At 50.5% G+C, this 24701-nt stretch overlaps 3 protein-coding genes and 1 non-coding gene across 4 annotated transcripts; 3 read left to right on the top strand and 1 right to left on the bottom strand.

Moving 5' to 3' along the window:
• Window positions 1-814: 814 nt before the first annotated feature.
• Window positions 815-2494, bottom strand: LYPD4 (LY6/PLAUR domain containing 4). The gene is made up of 4 exons (XM_031457031.2): window positions 2428-2494; window positions 2066-2209; window positions 1280-1606; window positions 815-1017 (listed from the first exon to the last, which is right to left on the bottom strand). Exons 1-4 carry the CDS (start codon window positions 2492-2494, stop codon window positions 815-817), a joined length of 741 nt encoding a protein of 246 aa, XP_031312891.1.
• Window positions 2379-11467, top strand: DMRTC2 (DMRT like family C2). The gene is made up of 8 exons (XM_031457028.2): window positions 2379-7611; window positions 7699-7856; window positions 8136-8212; window positions 8456-8639; window positions 8774-8900; window positions 9679-9739; window positions 9877-10051; window positions 10909-11467. The coding sequence occupies exons 1-8, from the start codon at window positions 7388-7390 to the stop codon at window positions 11019-11021; spliced, it is 1119 nt and encodes a 372-aa protein (XP_031312888.1). The 5' UTR covers window positions 2379-7387; the 3' UTR covers window positions 11022-11467.
• Window positions 11468-15508: 4041 nt separating this feature from the next.
• RPS19 (ribosomal protein S19) lies at window positions 15509-23078 on the top strand. The gene is made up of 6 exons (XM_010981459.3): window positions 15509-15643; window positions 16087-16157; window positions 16417-16517; window positions 21393-21576; window positions 22100-22154; window positions 23013-23078. The coding sequence occupies exons 2-6, from the start codon at window positions 16087-16089 to the stop codon at window positions 23037-23039; spliced, it is 438 nt and encodes a 145-aa protein (XP_010979761.1). The 5' UTR covers window positions 15509-15643; the 3' UTR covers window positions 23040-23078.
• LOC116155010 (small nucleolar RNA SNORA2/SNORA34 family) lies at window positions 19897-20033 on the top strand. Its single transcript, XR_004139044.1, has one exon. It is a non-coding gene; the product is annotated as a small nucleolar RNA SNORA2/SNORA34 family (small nucleolar RNA).
• Window positions 23079-24701: the final 1623 nt, after the last annotated feature.

Genomic DNA, 24701 nt, shown 5'->3' with positions numbered 1-24701 from the left:
CTTCTGAAAAATGAGGGAGATGATAATAGTATTTACCCCTTGTTATCACTGTAAGAATTAAGAAAGGTAAAGTGCTCAGAGCAGTGCTGGGCACATAGTCAGGCTCAATATTTGTCAGTATCATTACTGCTGTATTGTCGTTGTTACTCGTCCCCATGTGATTCCAGGTCTAAAGAATTAAGTTTCCCTCTTTCCACCTCCGAAGGAACACCTTTAGGCTGATATCACCCCATTCTGATATTTTTCTCTTGATTTTTTTAATGTTTTTTTTATTGTTTTTTAAATTTTGCTTTTGGGGGGACGTAATTAGGTTTATTTATTTTTAATGGAGGTACTGGGGATAGAACCCAGGACCTCATGCATGCTAAGCTTGTATTCTACCACTTGAGCTATACCCTCCCCACCAATCCCCATGGCCTTCATCTTAAAGGAGAGGAAATGGAGGCCCAGAAAACAGGAGAGATTTGGCCAGGATCTCTAAGTCAGTGGCGTAACCCAGGCTAGAGCTCAGGTCTCCAGCAGGAGGAGTAGAAGGGGAATGTTTGGGTTCTTCTTGGATGCTGGGCATGACACTGTCACTTGGCCAGTGATCCTCGTCCCCAGCTCCCTGCCCCCTTCACCACAAGCACTGCCCATTGCCCTTCTCCCACCCCACCCCCTGCCCCCACCTCCCTGGACATGCCTCGCCCTCCTCAGATGTGTCACACCTCCATAACCCTCATGGACCACAGGACAAAGTAGGAAGGCAACTCTATTATAACTTTATTTGGCTACATGAAAGGGGTATGGGTGCTTGTCTTGTCCAGTTGGATAGTCAGTCCCTGAAAGCAAGCAGGAGCCCTAAGAGGATGCCCCAAGCAGGACTCCGACTAGAGGGCTCCGCACCAGCAGGCTGGACCCTTTCTAAGATGTTGATGACCTCAGTCACTCTGATGCTCCCAATATGGTGAAGATCTGCTAAAGCTCTGGTATGTTCACGAGTACAGCCCATGAGGAGGAAGGTGGTATTGAGGGAACCTGTAAGGAAGAGGAGGAGGACTGAGGGACACTTTCAAGATTCAAATGCCCTCCTCTTCCCAGACACCCCTCACAAACTAGGACACCCACGTTCCCAGCAAAGACTTGGGCACCAGTCACCTTCCCCCCTCCTCCATGGAATGATGTGCTGCAACCCCAATGCCCTGTCCAAATTCCACCTGCCTCCCTCAAGGCTGGGAAGGCACCAGACTGCACCTAGCACAGAGTAGGCTTTTCAGAAAGAACATTTCTTTCCTCTCACCTGCCTGAAATTTTAAGGTGGAACTGTAACACTTGGTGGCGTCCCTGGGGCAAGGCTCAGTGTTGACAAAATTTGGGAGGCAACTCTTAGAGTGCTCGCCCACACAAGTTGGGCAGCCATGGGAAGAAAATGCTAAAGTCTTGGGGGTATTGGCCTCAAGTTTCACAAAAGAATCCATGTTGGTGAGGTTATTGCAGAGATACTTCCGGCAGATGCGGCTGTAGGAGGCAATGGACAATCCGGGCGGTGAAACAAGATAGGAGACTTGCGCGGGGTAAGATGAGGCTGGGCTGCAGCCTTTAAAACCCACAACTCCCTTTCTGGTCCCTGAGAAGCAGAAGATGAGAGAGCTCTGATCAGTGTCGCTGACCACACCTGGTCCAACCTCCCAACCTCCCCCTCCACCCTGCTCCTCCTGCTCACTCTGCTCTGTCACCAACTTTGCCTCCCCTCCCCCAGTGTCCATCCCCTGCAGAGACACAGGGCCCAGATCCCCAGGTCTCCAGCTGTCTCTCCTCACTCCTCACCCCACAGGAGCCCCTCTGCTCCTCTCTCCCTTGTGTCCCAGACTTTTCTTCTCTCCCAGAGTTCCCCCCTTCTCCTGGGTTCTGCCCTCTTATCCAGCCCCCATCACAACCAGCTGGGTTGGTATCTTGATGTTGTCCCCAAAGATATAACAGGGTAAATAACTGGAACTCAAGTCCAGGGCCCCTGGGTGCTGGCAATGAAGGTGGGGGTCAAAAGAGCAAGCGAAACAAAAAAATGAGCACAGTCACTCCCCTTCACCTGTCTCGATGAACACCAACGTCTCCTCACAGCCCTCGCTCAGCCTACACACCGCACTCCTCATCAGAAGCCACCTCCAGTTATGGAGACTAACAGCTCTGAAGAGTGAGGCTGTTGCTTCATAGCACAGAAGAGCTCGAGCCCCTAAAGAGAGAATGTTATTCCAGTCATCTGCCCCTCACATTGCCTTCTCAGCCCCTGAACTGCCCATCAAGAGCTCAGCCTCCACAGATCCAGCCCCCGAGGAACCTAGATATCCAGCTTTCCTTCCCGTCAGTGACATGAATCCAGCACCCCGCCCTCCACCCCCACCCCCACCCCCACCAACAGGGACCTTAAGCATCCAGCCCCTCAGGACATACGAGGCAGAGTGGAGATGGCCCCTAGGAGACAGAGCAGCTGCACAGGGCTCAGATGCTGGGGTCCCATGTCCTGTGCCTGGGTCCTCAATGCTGAGATCAGTCTAGAACCAACTTCAGTCTAGGTCTCAAGCTCGGTTCTTGTCAGTCCCTGAATTCGCTGTCCACCTGCCTCTGGGTCACTGTTTCTGGAGCAGAAAGCTGATTGTCAGTTTCTGTGACATAGACTCCCTGAGACCTTCAGGGACACGGGTCTTCCCATCTCCAAAGTCACCCTCCAACCTAACCCAAATACCATGTTAGCTTCTCAAGTAATGACTTTCTCTCTCCTGCTTAGGTCCTGCCACTGAACATGGGGCTGGCTTATTCAAAGGATCACTATTATACAGGCTGTTCTCTATCCAGAGACAATGAGACCAGAACAACAAATGTGTGTGTGGAAGTTAACTGACATATTACTAAATAACTCTTGATTTGAAAAAAAATTTTTTAAGTATTTAGAACTGAATAATAGCAAACATACTACATTTCACACACACACACACACACACACACACACACACACACAAGTGTATGTAAAATCTGGTGAAAACTGAATAAGAGCTGTAATTTAGTTAAGTTTAGTTACAATGTCAATTTCCTGCTTATTACAGCTATACAGAATGGCCCCATGCGGGACCAGAGGAAGGATTTAAGGGACTCTGTGAACAATTTTTGCAACTTCTTGTGAGCCAATAATAATTTCAAAATCAAAAGTTTTTTTAAACTACATGTCAAAATTTGAGAAACAACTAGATCAGTATTTAGATGTAAGTCTATAATTTAAACGCATTTATCAGAAGCATTAAAATGTTTATGAGTTAACTCAAGAAGTTATATAAGGAGCAACAAAGCATCCCCCCCAAAAAGGGGGGGTATAAATAAAAATAATGGCAGAAATCGATGAAATAGAAAAACAACAAAAAATTACAAAAAGCTAACATTCATTCTTTGACAAGATTATTGAGATAATTTTCCAGCAAATCTAATCAAGAGGGAAAAAAGTGAAGATGCAAATAAAATACAAAGTGAAAAATAGGAATTAACAGACATCATATGTTCTAAAAGTAATAAAAGTATCATTAACAACTCTACATTTATAAATTTGTAAACCCAGATGAAGTGGATAAATTTCTAAAATATAAGAAATGCCAAAGTTGGCATAAGAAGAGCATATGCAATGTCTTAAACCAATGAAAATGGCCAAGGATCTCAGGCAAATTGACAAGAAAAAAGGGATCAAGCCCAGTAGGGAAATGGGCCAAGCGTGTGAAGAGGGACTTCTCAGAAGAGCAAACCAGAAAGGCTAACAAGCATGTGAAGAGACACTGGCGCTCAACAATAATCAGAGAAATGCAATATATCCCAACGTACAGCCCTCAGACTGGTGAGGACTCAGAAAGCTGGAAGAATACAAGCACTGGTAGGACTGCGGGGCTAGAGACCCCCGTGCACTGCTGCTCATGGGAGTAGTTGGGGCGGGGGATAGGGTCCTCTCCTGCCCCTGAAGAATGGGGGAGTTGAGAGTTCGGATCAATGTCACAGGCCCAAAGTATCATTCATCGTATGGAGGAGTCTGGCAATACTTAGTCAAATTAGGTTTACAAATAGCCATTTCTGATCATCCGAGGTACACAGAGCAGCAATTTCCACCTTCAACTACAAAGGAACACATATGAGGATGCAACATTGTTGTGGTGACAGTGAGCTGAAGGCAACGGGAGACCTAGTAAACACCCAGCACGCAGGGGTTGTACACCAAGGAACAGCATGCAGCGCTTAGAAACAACTGGTTAGATGTAGGCATCACTTGCACATGCATGGACATCAAGGCACAGTGCTGATTATTTTAAATAGTAAATAACACTATCACTTGCATAAATTAAAACCTCATGGACATAAAACACTGCACATCTCGCAAGAACACACACAAACCAAAGATATGCATCACCCACCTGAAATGAGTACCTATGGGACAGTTAGGGAATAAAAATTGGGAATTGAGGATTACTGGAAAGAAATAAAACATTGTAGGTGATACAAATTCATAGGCTTTGGACTCAAAGGTAGATCAAGGTTGAAAACTTTACCCCTCCACTTACTAGCTGTGCAATCTTGTGCATCATATTGAACTCATTTATAAAATGTATTAATAACACATTTCATAGAGTCACTGTTGAATATTAAAAAGATTATTAGTATGAAGTGCCAGGCAAGTTCTAAGCTCTCCAAAAATGTTGGTTCCCCTATCTCTCCAGTATCTAAAGGATCAAGGTTAACCTCTTTGCTGGCATTCAAGCCTCACATACACCCCCACCCTCCACCCCTAGATTGGCCCCAAACAACCTTGCCAACTGTTCAGTACTGCTCCCTTGTGCAGCAGTCCAGCTAGAGGTCGCTTCTGCCACACTTTTCTGTCCAGAATGCCTGGCACACAGGCTCCGTAACCCAGAAATCTGTGGCAAACTAAGAGGCCGAGATTTGCAGAAAAGATGGGACACAGAAAGGGGGAATGAAGGCTGATGAAGGATCACACAAAGGCGTTGGGCCAAGAAGATGGCCCACACCAGCCCAGACCGCAAAACGACAGGACCCAACAATCTGAGCACAAACAGGGACACAACCAGAAGAGTGCGATGAAATCCCCAAGGAAAAAAGGACAGAGCAGTGGTCAGAGGAGATGCTACACCTACAAAAGTGAAACCACAGAAAGAAAGAAGAGCAAACTGATAGAACGGAAATCTGCAGGAAGACAGAGGAGGAGCAGCAGAGAGCTCACAATTGGGAGTGGCAGAAAAGTGAGGAGCTGGGCACAAAGACCGGGTTCTCGGGGAAAAGAGGAGACAATCTTAGAGGCTGAAAGACAGAAAAGGAGACAGGGCGAGATGTAGAGAAAAGGGGACAACACAGGATGGCAGGGAAACTGTGAAATGGATCTAATAGAGGGGCATGGAGAAGGCTAATTACAGAGTGGAGCCCTGAGAATGGGGTGAAATCGGGAGGAAGATGAACACAGAGGGTGGAAACGGCTAAGACAACAGGAAAACTACAGAGCGTCTCAGGAATGGAAGAAAGGCGGAAAGGGGGCCAGGCTATGAGGGAATGAGAGACGTAGAGAAAGGGGGTTGGAAAATCAGCAGGATGGACAGGCAGAGTCTCTGAGAGAAGGAAAAGTCAAATTTAGGAAAATCAGCACCGACACGGACACGGATGACAAGACACAAGGAAAGGGGTGCAAGCTGAGAAGGTGGGACTCGGGAAGGAAACGGGGATAGCGCAGGATGGGGAGCACAAAAGGAGAAGGGTCGATCGGGAGCTGGGACACCGGGAGAGAAATGAGAGAAAACAGGCGTTCACGCAGCAACGAGGACTCCCACCCCCACCGAGAGCGGAATCAAGACCAAAGGCTGAAGACACGCAGCCCTGCAGTGTAGGCGGGAGGGCGAGACTGCGCGTGCGCGAGTGGATCCCGGTCAACGCCGGATAGCCGTTCCTGGGGGGAAGGGCCAGCCTTGTCCTAGAAGCCGTATTCGACGCCCCATTGGCCACCTCCCTCAAAAGGCGAAGAACAATCTGGAAAGGCAAATCACACGGGGAGGAAGAAAGGGCATAAGATTCAACTCGACGCGCTATTGGCTGGTCTGATAGTCCAGCGCGAGGAGAAGTGGGCCAGAGGTAAGGGGCGGGCTGTCAGTGCAGGATTTTGAAGCGCATTGGCCGCTCGCCTGGCAGCAGGAGGCGGCGCTTAAAGTTCATTGGTTCTTGTGAGAAGGGGCGGGAAAAGTGTCGCGAGTGCGGCGGTTTCTAACGCCACAGGCTCATTGCCACCTTTCGCCTCTTCTTGACTGAGTCTGACTCCGCTGGAGGCTGTGGTAACCGCGGGCAGACGACGCAAACACGACCCCTCCCCTCCCTGTCCCTTCCCCTCCCTCTCTTGCGCTGGATCCGGGCCCGAAGCAACCGCTTGCCTCCCTCTAGAGCCCCTGGCGCCCCCTTCCACCTCCGCCACCCCGCGGCCCCTCAGCGCGCTCCCCGAGCCCCGCCCCCTCCCTGGGACCCTGGCGCGGGGCGGGGCCGCGGGCCCAGCGTTTATGGGGACAGCGGCAGAAGAGGGTGCACGCGAGGAACAGCTGCGTGGGGAGGTGGGGCGGGCGAGGCGTGAGGCCAGTTGTTGCGTGTGGGGATAGGCTCGTGAAGGCCGGGCGCAGCGGCTGCACGAGCTTGCCCTTGTTTGGAAGGCATGTGGTGCAAGAGAGGAATTCGGGCCGCAGGGAGAGGACTAGGGTCCATATCAGGGCCTGGCACATGGAAGCGGCTCAGTAAACCTTTGCTGAGTGAATGAAAATAATTCTTGAAAGTGGGGGAAAGGATCTATGAAAATAATGTAATTACTGGGATACAAGGGAGTGATCTGATTAAAAGAGGTGCTGGGAGAAATTGAATTGCAGCTCATACATAAGGCTAAGAGTTGAAAGGTGAGCATAAAAATATGTGTAGAAATTGGATAAATGCAGGAGGGAAGGATGATCCCTGTTGAAGAGGACACCAGGGAAACTGCTAGAATGGGGTATCGGTGGAAAGCGGGTGTAAACTGTTGAAGGGGGCACGAGAGTACGGAAGTATGCCTAAAACTGGGATTTGAGCTTGGGAGGATACAGGTGAGCAGAGGAGAATAATGTTTGGATTGAAAGAGCCTTAAGAAAGGAAAAAGGAGAGAGGTTCTTGGGAAGGAAGAGTGCCTGGGAAGAAGGATGCCCGAGGAGGAGTAAAAAAGGGAGAAAGCCAGGGGAGAATGAGGGTGAAAGCTGAGTCCGGGGGTGGGCACAATGGAAAACCCTTCCGGTGTGGCCTCCCAGAGACAGGAGGGCTGGTCAGGAGAGGGCCCATGTGGCCATCCTGACCCACCACTCCTGCCCCTAGATCCATGGAACCCAATGAAATGCCTGCTGTCCACCACTGCCCCTCAGACTCTGCCACAGAGGGTGAGACCAGAGCCCCCCAGGGCATGGAGCTGATCCCCAGGAGAGCTGTCAGTCGCTCTCCAACCTGCGCCCGCTGCCGCAACCATGGTGTTACTGCCCACCTCAAGGGCCACAAGCGCCTCTGCCTCTTTCAGGCTTGCGAGTGTCACAAGTGTGTCCTCATCTTGTGAGTATGAGGTCCAGGGAAGGGAAGAGGATGGACCTCATGTAAAAGGTGACTAACTTAACTTTTGACTTGCCACCCCTCCTTTAGGGAGCGCCGAAGGGTCACGGCTGCCCAGGTGGCCTTGCGTAGGCAGCAGGAGGCACAGCTAAAGAAGCACCTGGCTGAGGGACTAATGAGGAGAGGCGCAGCCCCTCCCAAAGTTCCCAGCCGAGTCAAGAAGGGAGTCATTCGAGCAGGGGTCCACTGTGAGTTTCTCTTGCCAGGGCCGGGGCAGGGATTTGGGCAAAGAAAGCATAAGAAGGGGAAAGAGTCCCAGTCCTGCCACTGAACTGGTGTGTGACCTTGGGCAAGCTGTTACTACTCTCTGGGCCTCACCCTCCCCAACTATAAAATGTGATCAAGTGTTGGGAGGATGCAGTGAGATCTGTGGGTAGAAAAGGGACAGGGGGAGATAAAAAATCAGTTTGGGGTTGGGGTAGGATGGGGGGAAAGAACTCACCAAAGCTCTCTCTGGTCCCTCACAGCTGGAAAGGAGAACATAGCACCCCAGCCTCAGACCTCCCATAGGGCAGTCCCACTGGCACTGACACCCCCTGGGAAGGTAAGGAGAGCCTGGACGCTGCTCGTACCCTTTCCTCTGTGCCCTTAACACCTGAGTTTTTAGGTCCGGCCCTGACTTCTTATAACATCTTGGGCAAATCACTTTTCTCCCATGAGCAAAATGAAGGGGTGGGATTTGATGGCCTTCCAAGCTCTGAAGTTTTGGGATTCTACTCCCATCCTAGTACGTACTTATTCCTTCCCCAGCCTACCTGACTCCAGCCTATGCCCCCTGCCCTTGCAGGAGAACTTCCGGGGGCCTCTGCTCCTCAGCCGTCCCACAGAAGCTTTGCCTTTGCCCTGGACTCCACTGCCTCCAGGCCCTTGGGCCCCTGGACACTGGCTATCTCCTGGCCTTTCCATGCCAACCCCAGTGGTGTGCCGCTTGCTATGCCAAGAACCTGCTGTCCCTCTGCATCCCTTCCCTGGTAAGATGAATTCAACACTAATCCAACAGATAGTTGAATGACTATACCACTGTATCAGAAAGTGAAGAGGAGAAGGCTACAGGGTAGAAAGTGGGAGGACCTCTATACACTGCACATTCTCTTATCCTCTTCAGGTTTTGACCCTGGCTCTGCCCTCCGGCTGCCCACTCATGGGCCCTTCCCAGCCTGCCCAGGATCTCGCCCAATACTGATGGCTCCTCTTTCTGGAGAATCCCAAGGGCCCTCTACCCTGCCCCACACGTGAGTAGGGAGAGAAGGATATGTGTTTATGATGTACTATGCTGGACACCATAGTAGATGAGAAAAAAGAAAAGGTCTCAGACTAATGGGTGAAGCAGAGCTCTCCTAGCTCTGCCATTGCCTGGCTGCGAACTTCTGTACAAGTATCTTTACCTCTCTGAGCCATGTTTTTCTATCAGTAAATTGGAGGCACTATTACTTCTCAGGTTGTCACTGAGAATTAGCAATAATGTATGGACTACACCTAGCACAAGCCCTGGCCTTGACCAAATAGTTGCTAGGAAATCCACTTAAATAGATAAGATGGGGTCGAACTGCCTGCTGAAATGGGGGCATGGGGTGGGGGACATGGCAAGAGCCTCAGAGGCCTAGGAGAGAGGCCAGAAGCCTTTAGAGAAAGCTTCCTAAAGGTGGCCCAAGCTTCTTCTGGAGTTCCATGGGGACCAGGGAACTAGTGGGGAAGGAAACCAGACTCTGGTAGGACAGGAACAGTCATCTATTCGCTCTAGACATTTTGTCAGTTTTTTAAAAAACTGGCACCAGTGATTTCCCATAACTCTCACAATATCCCTGGGAGGAAGGAACTGGCAGAAATTTTCATTTTATAGAAAACAAATCAGGCCAAGACAGAGGAAGGGACTTGCCCAAGGCCACAAAGCCTAATGACACAACAGGCACTCAGATTCCCAGATCAGAATATAGCAAAATCCTGCCCCTCTTTCTATGTGTACATCTGTCCATGTTTAATCCCCCTGCCATCATTTCTCCTTGTTTCTAGATGCTCGACTCTGATACTGCAGCCCTGTGGCACCCCAGACCCTCTTCTGCTGCAGCCACAGGTCCTGGGAAAGAAGTGGGATCCAGCACCCTGGGGGAGGGAAGAGCAGGGGATAGTGAAGTAACCAGGGGCAGAGGGAGCACCTGGAGGATGGGCAGAAGTGGGGTTCCCAGTCTGCTTCTCTCCCTTCCTTTGCAGGCCCCTGGAGCCTCTCGCCTGGCCTGGACCTCTGCCCACTCTGAGAGGCAGCTGCAGCGGGAGGCAGCTGAGGCTCTTGTGGGGCTGAAAGATTCACCTCAGGCTCCCCGCCTGACCCCTTCTGTTCCCCCCAACCCTGCCTGGATCTCCCTGCTCCATCCCTGTGGCCCCTCAGGTAACCTGTTCCCTAAAAGGAGAGGATGGGATAGGCATGACTGGCAAATGGAGGTACTGGAGCAAACAGGGACTAACTAAGGAGATCAGGGTGTCAACAGGTTGAACATCCCAGGCCCCAGGCTTCTCAACTGGAATTGCAGTTGAGAGTTGTTCAGTGGATCCGTCTTATCCTTTTTGTGCTCAAAAGCAAATATTCAGTGCCCTGATGTTAAAGAAAGTGAGGCCCAGAGAGAGATAGGGACTTGCCAGAGGGCATATAGCAAGGCAGTGGCAAACCTGGTCTCCTGACCCCAGCCCAAAGCTTTCTCTCTGGACCCAAGCTGCCTGCTGAAGTCTGGAGAGGGGCCTGCCTTCAATGAACTTCCATTCTATTTGGGGAACCTGGGTGCCTTCAAAAAGCTCAGTGGCAACCCTGGAGAGAACTAGAAGGGACAGAAAAGAAAGGCTGAGAATTATTCTGTCCAAAATGGTGGACTGGGCATGGTGAGCAGGTGAGGCTGAGGCCTGGAGGAGCTGCTGGAACAGGAGGAGGTGAGGCTGAAAGGCTTCTGGTCATGGAGGTCTGGCATGCCAGGCTTAGCAGTCTAGACTAGCAACCATACATGAAGGGGAGCCAGGGAATGTTTCTGGGCTGGGCGGGGACATATCCAGAGATCCTGAGCTTTAGAAATACAAGTATGGTGGCTGTGATAAAAGGACTGGAGGAGGCAAGGCTAGAGGTGGGAAAACCAGTGAGGAGGAAGTGTCTGCTCTAATCCAGGTAAACAAAGATGGATGGATGGGTTAAAAAGAGGGGGGTTGTTGGGAGGGGAAATGGATATGACTTGGTCCTGCCCCCTTCCTTCCTGCCTGTAGCTTCTGCTGGAGGAAGAGGATTCCAGCCTGTTGGCCCCTCTCTCCGACCCAGCCCAGTGCCCTCTGTGGCTCTGCATATTGGACATCTGGGGTCCATCTCCCTCCTAAGCTAGAAGCTCAGAGGTGAAGGCTTCACTTGGGCAGAAGGCAACAGCCCGTAGGCACTGCATATTTGGTATTTTACTTGCAGATTAATGCATGGAATGTAACGTTGTACAAGCTTCAGGCTTTTAAGCTTTTAGGTGCTTTGTTGGCTTTTGGTTCCTGTGTAGCATGGGCATTTCCTTGGGCAAAGGTGGATATTCTCTTATCCACCTTGGTTCCTGGGACCTTTTTAAATCTCCAGCAAAGAGAGAGTTGTGCGGTTTAAGCTAACCAGTATCTAAATAGATTTTTGCATGAGTTCATGTTCCAGGGTATTTATTTGACACATGATCCTATACATACCTGTGCACTCATGTCTGTCTCCATGCATGCAAAAACAGAAGAGTATTTCTTTTCATTTGGTGTCTAGGTTTGTGTGAGTAAGCAAGAAATAAACCTGTGTTGTTTTAAGCCACTGAGACGTGGAGATTGTTTGTTATTGCAGCCTAACCTAGTCTATCCTGACTGACAGAAAAGACTTGTTCAATCCATGTCTCAAAGTGAAAATCAGTTATTCAGTAACTACCACAAAGAAATACAAACTTGGATTTCTTGTTATAGCCAAATAAGAAAGAGTGGTAGAGGGGATATAGTTGGTGATTCACTGATTCCATAATTAAGTGACTGCTCTGTGCCAGGCATGGACAGTTTCCAGCTGTCCAGAGGGCCACAAGTTGAAATGCCTGCAGAACCAAGCAGACCCTGTAAATGAGTAAGACCAGAGGCACCCTAGAAAACTGAGAATGCATAGAACTGTTCCAAGCATGTGAAGACCTGTTGAGCTATTCCAGCTAAGGGGGCAGCTTCCTTTTGGCCCTCCAGATTGTGCCAGGCAGGAATGTAGGTTCGGTATTACCATATCTTCTGATTTTTCAGGAGAAGCTAGAAAATTAGATTTCTATGTAAAACATCTTAATTTTAAAATGTTGGCTCAGTTTTCTTTAAATCCTATTTGAGCCAAACAAAACATATCCTCAGGCCAGCTTTGCCCAATGGAATGCCAGTTCAATCTAACATAACATTTTTCAAATGGGGAGACTGAGAGCAATCAGAACAAGAAAAATCAAGTTAGTCTTTATCAAGGGCTTGTCCTGAATTAGGGAGGTTCATGTATCTAAATTTTGAAGGATCTATAAAAGGTTAGCGATAATTACCATTTATTGAGTACCCACTGTGTACATTTCATATACATCCTCAGCAACTCTATAAGCTATGAATGATTACTCCAATTTTACGAATAAAGGAGCAAGCTTAAAGAGATAAAGTGACTTGACTAAGTATTTTAGGGAAAATTTCTAGGCAAATATTGGAGGACGGTTGTTTTTCCTTGCCAGGCCTCAAATCAATTAGCAGGTAATTTTTATAATACGTAGAGTGAAAGATTCAAGACTCCAGGAGACAGACACAAGTCCCAACAGTTTTTCAAAAAGTCTTTATTTTTCTACTCAAGATATTGGTAAGTAATAATATGATCTTACTCACATTTGTTTCTTCATCCTCTGCTGTCAAGTCCTTCTCTTTGAACCATTTCAAGCATGTGAAGACCTGCTGAGCTATTGCAAAAATAGGAAGACCTGGAGACCCTCATCCCCATTCCCACCCTTAGAAGGGCCAGACAGAAATTTCAAGGGTTGTGCCTGAGCAATAATTCTTTTTCCTGATGTAACCTACCTACCTACCTCTCTTTTTATTCAAGATAATTGATGGTGATGGAATCCAATTACAACTTGCTCTTTCTTGTCTGGGGCCTTGAGAAGGCGGGCTTCTTCTAACAGTTTAGAGTAACAGATCTGCAGCACATCTCGGAACTCAGCACAAGATCATCAAAGGACTGAAATCTGCTTCACACCTTCCTTCCCTACCCTCATTATAACTTAGATATATGATTGCCCCTTAATAGACCTGCTTAAGCCTTGCTGTGCCATGCTGTCCCAGTGATAGATGATCAAACCCACACAGTCACAGAAGGGAAGCATTGCAATATGCAACATGGCCAAGACCCTGCTACTCAGGGCTGACCAAAGGTCCCCAATACACCAAGGTCACACAGCTGGAAAAAGTAAAAGAGAAAGTGTAATTTGGGGTTAAAGGATGACATGAGAAAATGGAGGAAAGGAGAAATAAAATGATGGAGACTGGCGGAAGGAGCTGGGTGCAGGCCCCTCTTTACAGGCCCTTCTCATTTCTCTGCAGCCCATCTCCCCCTTTTTGTCCTGGCAGGGCTTTTCACACTACCTGCTAGGCCTACTTTGTCTATCATGTTGTTAGGGCTACCTTTTTGGTGCCTGAGAGAGAGAGGCAGAGGCTCTGCAGACATCATCAGCTTTGGGGAAAAGAGCAGATTTAAGAATTGCTCATGCTCCCATGTGGCTGCAGCATCCTTCACCTGTGTTTGTGGGGAGCCAGTGGGCTCTTGGCTTCTGACCAATCCTTGGAGATTACAGCCAATGGACTATGAGCACTGTTTCATATGCCACCCCTTTTCCCATTACAAAGTGAGGAAAGATGTTGCTCAGGTCTGATAGGGTATTAAGTAAATCATCCCCCTTCTAAGCTTCCTTCGTGTACCATCCTGATTTTCTGCACAAATAACCAGTGAGGTTCCAAATTTGAAGCACCATCCCTGCTTCTCTCTCCAAACAAAACTCCTCCCTGACAGACACCTATGTTTTTCTTCAAGAGCTCATTTCACATTCTGCCCTTTGGGAATCCCTGCTCCCTTCACTTTAGCCCTATGTGAGCCTGGTCCACTCCTAACCACATTCCTTGTCCAGTGTTTAACTGACATCATACAGTAGATCATCCCCATACAGTTTTTGTACTCAGACCCTCATTGTCTGGTCCATGTAGGCCTCGTTCTGCACCCCTGTCCCATTGTGTAGCTGGCTCTGCAGCCCCCATAGCATAGATCCTCATGAGAACCTGAGCTCTTTACAAAAGCAAGATTCATCCTTTTTATCTGACTTTAAATCTGTGATAAGCCTCTCAGGCAGAGTTCTTTACATTCCATAGGGCTCCCTGGCCCCTACTTTACAGGCCTGATCACCCTGAGCTATGCCTATTTCTGTCCAACTATGTCTTCCTCTCCAAGAATAAGCACTCTCAGGGGGCAGGGCCTGCATTCAGTTCCTCTCTTGAGTGCTCAGAATAAATGTCTAAACACGTTGTATTGATTACTTAGGAACTGTTTTTTTCCCTACAAAGTTAACGCACTCTAATGCCACCTCTCCCCTCGTCACAACATGAACAATGTCCTGACTGCAAACCGATTTTTATGAGTTGTTTTTTGGGGGGGGGTTATGGGTTTTTTGTTTTGTTTTGTTTTTGGAGCAGTTTTTCAGTTCACAGTAAAATTGGGGAGAAAATAAGTGTTCCCATAGTCCCTCTGCTCCCGCAAAAACACAGCCTTCTCCACTATCAACATCCCACATCAGAATGGTGCATTTGTTACAATCGATGAACCTATATTGACACATCATCATCATCCAAAATCCATAGTTTACACTGGGGTTCACACTGAAATGTTCCTCTTTGCAGCCAGTTAACAATTTTATCAGAGCACAGGACTGTCCCTTGTGTTCTTGGTTATTGGACCTGGTAAGGATTAAACTAGATAATGCATATAATACTAAATAATGTTTACCAGTGCCTAGGACAGAGTAGGCACACAAAAAATGTTTGTTGATAGAATTAGTTTGTGTTCACTATATACAGAAACAGTCACTTTTAAAGGGGGCAAATAATCGGAATCCCGTCTGTTTCCACTACATCTTTTTTTTCTTATTTTTAATGGAGTGACTGAAGCCCTGAGAGGGCAAGTGGACAACCTAAAGCTGCACGGGTCAGTAAGGCAGGTAAATCTAAGTGGGCAAAATAAACCTAAGGGCTGAGAGAACATACTCAGGCGCTAGGAGGCAGAGCAGCACTAACTTCTTCCAAGGTCCCGCCTCACTCTCTTTGTCCCTGCCCTTATCTGTTCCCCGCCCCCAGAGCCTCCTTCCGCTATCCTAGGCCGTGGTGAAGCAATTTCTGCCCTAAGAGGGGTGGGGCTTCCGTCTTCTGATCTCGCGAGTACTAATGGTCACGGAAGGAAAGGTGGTGGCTATAATTTCTTCCTTGCCCTTCCCCTGGGCTCACAGTTCCGCCCTTACTAGCGCCACTTCCGGCCAGAAAAGTAGTCGTCCCGTTAGGGGTGCCAGCAGTGGACAGCTCTCTTTCATTCCCGCCCACCGGTTGCCCCATAACTTCCGCCAGGAGATACAGTCTGCGCCCGCCGCTATTCGTTCCACCCACGATCGACGAAAACGAAGCCAGATCCCTCCAGCTCAAGACGGGAGCTCTCTCTTCTCTGTTACGCTCCGGGAGAAGGAAGGGCGGGGAAGGAACAAGCCTCCACGCCCGTCCCCTCACGCCACACCACCCACCAGGTTCGCTGAGGCGAAGCCACATTTGCCCTGAGAGAGGCGGGGCCGCCTTTTCCAACTTCACTCTCGCGAGCTCTCAGAATTCTCGCGATAGCCGACACCCGACTTGTGCGCCCGGGAAACCCCGTTGCTCCCTTTCCCCTGGCTGGCAGCGCGGAGGCCGCACGGTAAGGCCAGTGCTCCTGTTCGGTCTGGGCTCGGGGCATTGGGACCCGACTCCCGAGCCCGGAGCGTCTCCCTGGGGGCTCCGGGGCACCGGTGTGGGGCCGCCCCGCCCCCTGGAGCCGCGGCCACGTGCGAGCGGCAGGCCCGGGCATGCCTGATCCGCGCGGTCCGGGAACCGAGACGGCCTGGTGGACCGGGGTGGCCCCCAGAATCGGGTCATATGGTATTCTCACTAACGGGGACAGGCAGCATTCGTACTACCCAGAGAGACCGTGGGCGTCGGGGAACTGTAGGGCCCACAGACGACAGGGCTTTTAGGGCCCGGAATTGAAGATCTTCCGGCGGTAACGGGAGCGCGGCGGTTTAGATTGTGTGGGGGCTGAACCCCGACCCTTGTCAGTCGTCTCCACCGGTCCTGTATTCACGTGCTGGATCTTTCCCGCAGATGCCTGGAGTTACTGTAAAAGACGTGAACCAGCAGGAGTTCGTCAGAGCTCTGGCAGCCTTCCTCAAAAAGTGAGTGTGGGGACTGGGCTTTAGAGTGGGTGGAGGCCCTCATTTTTGCCTGACCCTTCAGGCTTGCTCTTCCCTGGTTTAGGAGACTTACCGGAGGTCGCTGGAGCCCACCTGGCCTGGGTTGCGTTTCAGTTTAAGTCTCTTTCTATCTTGCAACACATCGGGCTCCTGTTAACGTACAGTTGTGGTGACGGTAGGGAATTGGGATAAACTTTGTGGGGATTTTTGATTTGTGCCTTTCTCACTGTCTTGATCCCAGGTCCGGGAAGCTTAAAGTCCCTGAATGGGTGGACACTGTCAAGCTGGCCAAGCATAAAGAGCTTGCTCCCTACGATGAGAACTGGTTTTACACACGAGCTGGTGAGGAACTGGGACCTTGGACGGGGCGCTTGGTGGCCCATCTGTGAGCTCTTACTTGTCCCCAGAAGTTACAGGAGAAAGAAACCTTTGACTGGCACTGAGCGCTTTGTGTGACTTTAAATAATTCCATATTCTGAATCTGTCTTTTTATTTGTGAGAGGTTGATGTGAGGACCTGTGCCTTTCTCTGAGTCTCAAGGGAAAACCAGGGACAAATGAGCATTCATACTTTGCCCATAGATGGTTTTCGTTTTAGAGAGGGGCGTTGTGCTTTCAGTGTCTGTGGAGTCTTTTTGCTGTTCAGGTCATCACACTAGACATCTCTGTGTATAACAGTTTGTTCCTAACTAAGGGGTTGGGGGATCCGGTCAGGTCACTCCTTGCTCTAAATCTTGACAAATCTCAAGTGCCCAGAAGAAACCTTATGGTCATCCTGTATTGATTTGTCAGCTTCTCTTACGTTATTTATTCTCTTGTAATGATTTGGAAGGGTTGGTTTAAGTATAGCTCCTGATTGTACCATGCTAGTGCTGTCTCACCTATCCTTAATGTTTTTAAAGTTTCTCCAAGCTGTCACCCCCATGGAGGCTGACCCTGGGGGATGGGTCTCAGTGCTGGTTGTGCCAAGGTGGCAGCCCCTGCACAGGCCCTCACTAAGGGCTCTCAGCCTCTCCAGTCTTCAGCCTTCCTCCTCTGAAGTGGGGGCTCTATCCTGACCAGAGCTTGTCTCCAAGTAGGAAGTAGGTGGGAAGCAGAGTTTGGAAGCTGGCAAAACTCAAGAACAACCTTGAGAAGAATTAGCGTTGGTACAGTTGCCTAGCACTTCAGAACATGAAGTATTTTGTAGACTGCTGGTGCACTCCATTTCAGGCCCTAGACTGGACACAGAGGCCAGAATGACTCAGCCACAGCCTTGACCCCTGAGGACTAAAAGGTCAAGTCTGTGAGGTGAGCAGTGGCTAGCATCCACCCACCCACTTCTGTGCTTTTAGAAAGAAAAATTGGGCTGGTGAGGGGAGCTGACCTGACTCTCCTGGGCACACAACAGTCAATGATGGACCTGGAGAAGACCACCCCTGTCACCCCATCTTGGGAGGCAAGGCTGCCTGGTCCCAAGTGCTCTTTGGTAATATGCCCCAAGAGTCAGCACGTCAGGGCAGCTTTGGAATAGGGGAAGAAATACAATAGCTTAATCTGTGCCTAAGAAAAACCTCCCAAGTGGGACTGGTGGTTGCTGATTTGCAATTGATGTCAGGGAGGTGAAGTAACATGCTTGGGTTCTGCCAACTAGTGATGCCACAGTCCCCCGACTCTTGTCATCACCTGGAGCGGTAGGGGGCAGCTGTTTTCCTTTGGTGGCATTTTGTGCTTTATTTTTCCACTATGGGAAATGGGGGAGAGGCCCTGAGTGATACACACCTAGTTTAGCCTTCTAGTCATCTTCACAGTGGCTGTGGCCCTTTCCCCAGCACCTCACACTGGGTGGGCCTGCTCTGCTGGTCTCCCTTTGGGTTTCCGAAGCTCCCTTCTGATTGCACTTTCCCAGCTGCCCTAGTGGCATAGGGTCGTGGTTCTAGACCCAGGTGTGTGGTGTACATTTTTACCGGGACACGGGCACGCCCATTTGTTTACATCCATGCAGTTGTGGCAGACTGTATGGTCTACAAAGCCTAAAATGTTATCCTGTGACCCTTCGCAGAAGTTTGCTAACTTCTGTCCTAGAGTCTAGAGTGCTCTCACTTAGTTTGGTCAGTTCATATGCTGGACGAGTTGGAGTCATGGCAGGTACTCATTTACCCTGGGAGAAACAGAGGTACAGGCAGGTGACGTGATCCTGGGAGGGTGTGGCAGGCTGTCTCCAAAACTGGAGTCTGCCGTATTTGCTTTTCTTCCTCTGGATCTTGGGGGCTTGGCCTGTTTTGCCCCCTCAGAGGTTTGAGGCTAAAGCACAGTGGGGCAGTGGCCTGTCCTGGGAGGCTGAGCTCTAGTGGTGAGGGGTCAAATTCTAGAGGCACGTAGGAGCCATTGTGGACAGGTCGTGATCTAGGTATGGTGGATGCAGAGGGCAGAGGTGTAGGGGGTGGGGTTGTTTTTGTTTTATTTTGTTCTTTTGTGGTTTTTCCTTCCCTTAGAAGTATGGCAGAGAAAGGTATCTGGGAGGCTCCCTTTCCCCGCTTTATAATTCAGGTGAGGATGGAGCCACAAATGTGAGCTTGAAACTAGCTGTTGAATTGCTGAGCTGCAGACACCTCCCAAGCCTGGCTTGGTCTGCCATGTGCTAAGTGCAGTGTGAGCATCCCCTCATCCTCCTGGTGGCCTAGCAGGATGCACAGCTGGGCTGAGAAGAGGGGCTGCATCGTCCTTCCTTCATAGTTTGAGGTGGGGCATTGATTCCTCTTCAGGGTTTCCCAAGAAGAACAGGTTGTCACCCAGGGGTGCAGGAGAGGAGCGGAAGCCTTTGGAGGGACGGAAGAAGCCATTTGTGGCAGCACCTAATTCACAGAGGCCCTCATGAACACCGGCTGGGGTGGCCTGAATTTGCATCCTTATAGCTCCACTTCAGAAGGAGTGGCTGGGCCTTGGTCTCGGGGACTGGGGCGGGGGTGAGGGGAGGAGAGGTCAGTGATTTTTCGTAGAACTCAATGTTCTGTTACCACTTACAAATTTTGAAGTTAATACTCTTCCTCTCCCTTCTAATGGGTCCAAAAAATAACTACCACAAACTGATGAAGCGGGGGGACCTCATAGTGCCTGACACCATACCAGACAGTCTTACGCAGCGTTAGAGGATGCAAGACTGCCCCTGGAAGAAACTAAGGCTGGACTTTATTGGAGTTGATGCCAGTCCCACTCAGGACTGAAGTAAATTGTCCCCTTCGGTACCACCATGCAGACCATGTGAGGGGAGTAGACTCTTGTCACGGCTGGTGAGTGATGTTGGGGTTCACATCCATCTACCAGACAGCTCACCCCTTTCTATGCTGCGGCTGGGCTGAGCGCTAGTCAGTTTGACCAGACCCATTCCTAGTGTGCAGCCTCTTCGGGTGTCTGAAATTAGGGGTGATCATCTTACCCCTTCCTGAGGCCCTTGCTTTCCACAGCCTGTGGGAGAGCAGATTCCCAGCTGGAGCCAAGGCATGACCAAACAGTGCAGGAGGAATGTTGGTCCTGCCACTGGGCGTTTGTTCAGGTCTTAAAGAGATGTTTTCCACGAGATCATTCTCCAGGTAGAAAGATTGTGAGGGGTGGCTTTTAACAAGTGAGTCGCTTGATTCTGGCAGTGGGTGGGCAGTTTGATGCCTAGAAGGAGGTCAGCCGTGGTATAGGGGTGGGGTGGGGATAGAAAAAAAACAAGGAAAGTGGTTTTAAAAGTGAGCACATTGGCCCTGAATCAAGGCCAGCAGCTTGCTGGAGCTGTTGGTTTCAAGCAGGAGCCTAAAGAAAAGTCTTTTTATGGTCTGTTGGCCATTTCAGAACTTTGGAAATGTAATGGTCAATTCATTAGAAAGAAACATTTGAGTCATTGGTGATAGATGGGGGCTAATACTTACTTGTAGGTGATTAATATTGGGGCTCCAAAATTCAGAGATCCTTGACTTAACTTGTTCATTAGAATTATAATACAGTTGGATCCAATTACTACCCCCAAAAAATTGCTGTAGGTTTTCCACAAAAACAATAGGATGATTCTTTCTGAGTTGTTTATCAAATTATAAAAGTGCATCTGTATAATGGACATTGATTGGGAAAGTTACTTTCATAGTAAAGCACTTGTTGAATATTGATAAATAAATTTAAAAAATAAAATTGAGCAGAGGCCTGAGGCGGCGATAACAGGAAGAGGCTGCTCAGTGGTCCTGGAGCAGGGATGGGGTTTGGGCTCTGCTGCAGGGCCCTGAATCCTGTCGCTGTATCTGGAGGGCAAGTGGGTGCTGAGAACAAGTTGTGTGGAGGAACTTCGGGGTAGGGGGCATCTCACCTGGTGCCACTTCCACCTACCCCCTAGCTCATAACACTGGAGAGTTGTGGACATGGCCTGGTGGCCAGCCCTTAGCAGTAAGCCATTTTTGAAGGAATGAATCCTTGATTCCCCTCTGATCTTTAGGACTAAGTTGTTGCTTGGGCGGAATCCAACGTGCTAGTCTCTGGGGTGACCTGGAGTCCCTTCAAACCGCAGTGGCCCCCTGAAGCAGAAAACCAGACCTGTCTGGAGGGACTGTCTGTCCCTCCACAGCTGTGTGACATGAGGCCAGCAAGTACCCTAGATGTAAAGGAGCATAGCGCACAGCCTGGCAGACCAGTGTTCCAGGTGAACAGAAGAGGATTTTCCATGGAGGCTGGCCGGGGTGGCGAGGGACTTGCCCAAGCCAGTGTAGGGGCAAGAACCCCAGTCTGCGGTGGGGGGCAATGCACCTTCCAGGTTAGGAACATCCACTGCACAGGGCGTCAGACCTGCCCCAGCTTTCCAAGTGGTGGTGGGGCCGTTCTCGAACTCTGCCCTTCAGAGCCCCCAGGCAGATGGAGGTGGACAGTCACAGCTTAAACATTTGCTGGGCTCCACCCACAGAGCTCCCAGCAGCTCTGCTAGGACAGTAAGAACTGAGAAAGTCGCTAGGGAGGCAGGTTCCTTGCCCTGTCACAGCTGTAGCTGTCCCTCCACTACCTGTGCACCCCAGTCCCCTGGGCTGGGGCTGGGTGGCAGGTACTAGGCCTTGGTGTGTGTTCCCCGTTTCCCTGAGTAAAGTGGTGAGAATGCCCTGCCACACACAGAATTATATATGTGCGACCCTAAGTAAGGTCCTCAGGCTGCCTTGGCTGTGGAGAGACATCTTCTCTACCTGAGAAGGATCCTCAAGTCTTCTTACATCCCACCCAGCTTCCACAGCACGGCACCTGTACCTCCGGGGCGGCGCTGGGGTCGGCTCCATGACCAAGATCTACGGGGGGCGTCAGAGAAACGGCGTCATGCCCAGCCACTTTAGCAGAGGCTCCAAGAGCGTGGCCCGCCGGGTCCTCCAAGCCCTGGAGGGACTGAAAATGGTGGAAAAGGACCAAGATGGGTAAGCAAGGGAGGGGAAGCTGGGGGTGTGGGGTGATGGAGGAGCCTTGGGGCCAGATCCCCTATAATGAAGTGGTTGAGGGCCATCCCACTCCCCCCAGGCAGAGAAGGGCCAGGTCTGTCCTGCACAGTTTGCACCTGCCCCTCAGGTGGGTGGCAAACAGCGAGGGGCCTCACCCCGACCTCTGGCTGACTACTCTGGGCTCCAGGAAGGTAATTTAGCGACTGTCTGCTTTCATTAGCCTGCTCGTTAACTTTTCCCAATTGATTTTTCGGGGCTTTTGATCTAATGCTTGCACAAATGACACCATGTCAGCTCCCAGCAGGGCACCCACTCCTGCCCCCAGCTCATTAGAATTCAGCAGACTGGGAACCTCTGTGGGACTTGGCTGGCATCATGTGGTCCTATGGCCAGGTCCTTTCTTGGGAAACCTGGCTGATGTCCAGGAGAGGTCTGGCAAGGACCACCAGGGACACTGAGAGCCTGTGGTCACCTGTGGCTGCATGACTGTTCTCTCCCACAGGGGCCGCAAATTGACACCTCAGGGACAGAGAGATCTGGACAGAATCGCTGGACAGGTGAGGGCTGGGTACCTCAGGCCCTGCCTGGGTGTTTGGAGCCTGGGTTTTGTCACATCAGTTTCCTCCCCTGGAGGAGAAAGAACGTTTCTGATTTCCTGCTGGAGCTGCTTGGAAATACAGGTGCCCCAGTGAAGGGAACCCAGGCGCAGGGTGCAGCCAGCCGGACTTGATTCTGCAGGGCTGATCCCACACACAACTCCATCTCCCCGAGTCAGCCTTCTTAAAAGATTCTACCTGCAATGTTTCCTTATTTTTCATGCTTACTGAGCATCACATGAGGTGGCTCAGAACTCAGTTCTTCATCCAGATGCTGACTGACTAAACACCCTGGGCCAGAGTCCCTTCACCCAGAGCCAGTCTCCCTGTCTGTGGAGTGATCTGCTCTCGCCTACCTGTGTGGGTGGTGAGGAGGATTCAGTGAGCTACAGCGAGAGCCCCCAGGGTCTGACATGAACCCATTGTTGGTTTTCTCTCTCTATCATTGACTCAGGCCTCCCGGGAGCCTTGGAGTGTTTAGTCACTTAGTCAAGTGTCAGAAAAGACTGGAAGGTGTCAGCCTTCTGGGAGTTAGGGGTGGCCCGGAAGGAGAAGGTGCCTCTTCAGGGCGGAGCAGGACCTAGCACAAACATGACTGTCAAGGGCTCAGGGTAGTGGCAGACGTTGGAGAGTCCCACTCCAACGCTCCCTTTCCTTGAACCCCAGTTAACCCAGGATTGTGAGGATTGGGTGAGAGAAATACATGTGAAACCACAAAATCAGGATGCCTGGTGTCCCACCGGTACGGGAAGCTACTGTGAAGTCCCTGAGCACAGACCCCACAACTAATCTTAATTCTTTGTCCATCTTTTCCCACAGGTGGCAGCTGCCAACAAGAAGCATTAGAACAAATGATGCTGGGTTAATAAATTGCCTCATTCGTAATCCTGGTCTGGGTCTCTTGATCTCTCGTGAGGAAGGAGCGCTGCACTTCAGCTTGGAAAGAGGGGCCGGGGGGGTTCCTGGATGGCTGTGGAGCTCAATAGGCCCAGAAACTTGAGGCCTGGCCTTTTGGGTTCAGACAGTTGTGCCCCAAGAGGGCAAGGTGATGGTGCAATCCCAGGGGCCTTTGTGCCTCCCCCACAACCTGCCTTTGCAAGTCTCAGAAAATAAGAAACTGAAAGTTCAAGCAGTGGCCTCAGCTGGGCCCTTGGGACCTGCTGGAGCAAAGCAGAAGGGGCCTGGGGCTCGGGTGCTTCTTCCCTGGAAAGAGATGTACAAGGACTGACAGCCCTCACTGCCAGTGGCCCTGTGAGTGCTTACCACTCAAGGTGGCCTCTGCACCTCCCTTCCCTGGCTGACACAGGAGCCCTCATTTCCGGGATCTCCGTGGCCTTAGGTCCTGCTAAAATGAAGTTAGCCCTACAGCCCCAGGGTTTGGGATGCAGTGTTGAAGGTGTAGTCTCGGGCGGGGTCGCTGCTTCCGCCTCAGGGGAGGGATGCGCATGGCGCCTGCGCACAGGCTGAGCTCCCAGGACCCTCAGAGCACCACCTCCATGTTGCTGCATGGTGATTGGTTCTTCGTACCAGCTGGGCGGGAGCTCATCCAGTGATTGGACACCTGGTCTGATGGCAGGAGATACGGAAGGGTGCCCCCCAGGCACGTGCCGAGCTTTAGAAAGGAACCCCCTACCGCCCCCTGTGACCAGAACCCAAATCCCAGTTAAGAAAACTAAGGTGCCGAGCCTGAGTTGGCTAGGCGAAGACCCCCAAAGTTCCCCCATCCCAAGTAATTCCTCAGGTCACACCTATTTCCTTACAGTGCCACACCTGGCTTTGGACTCAAAATGACAGTCAAATTCCAACACTGCCCCTAATCCTGTGCCACAGTGAGCAGCTTATCCGCTGAGCCCTCTGCTCCTGTCTAAAGCAGCTTTCTCCTGCCTGCGGGATTCGGGGAGATGCACAAATGGAAAGATGATCAGAGTCCTACACCCGGTCAGACCTCCCAGCTCAGAGGTTGCTAGTGCTGGAAGATTTGCACTGAATAAACACTAGAACCTACCCATGCAAGGTACTTTATCAATATACCATTTAATACATTGAGGTAGGTGCCGAAAAGCACCTACAGTTTGGAGATGAAAGTAAGTCCAGGTTGGGTAATTTGCCTGATACTCCACAGGTAGGAGGTGGCAAAGCCAGCATTTGGACCCAGGCAACCCGCCTCCGGCCCCAGGCTCTAGCCATTGCAGGGCATTGTTCTCAAAAGTGAAGGAAAAGGGAAAATGAGGCCCAAAGAGTTACACTCCTGGGCATGGCCTTGAGCCACTCACTCCTTGTTTTGGTCTTAAGTTTACTCTTTTGCCAATTGACGGTGAGTTGTCCTGAAAAATGCAATCCCAAGCCGTCCTGAGAATGGTTCACTCATACACCGCCAGACACCAGGGGTGCTGGGTCAGCGGGAGGTGGAGGTGCCCAGATAGACCAGCGGGTCTGAGAGGGCCTGCAATGCGGCAGCCGTGCCAATCCAGCCACTGGGGGGCAGTTGAGGGCCTGGAAACTGGCTCA

This window comes from Camelus dromedarius, chromosome 9, assembly GCF_036321535.1.
Source record: "Camelus dromedarius isolate mCamDro1 chromosome 9, mCamDro1.pat, whole genome shotgun sequence".
In the NCBI taxonomy this organism is placed as follows: domain Eukaryota; kingdom Metazoa; phylum Chordata; class Mammalia; order Artiodactyla; family Camelidae; genus Camelus; species Camelus dromedarius.
The sequence above is the reverse complement of the archived record's forward strand: the minus strand, read 5'-3'. Positions and strand labels throughout refer to the sequence as shown.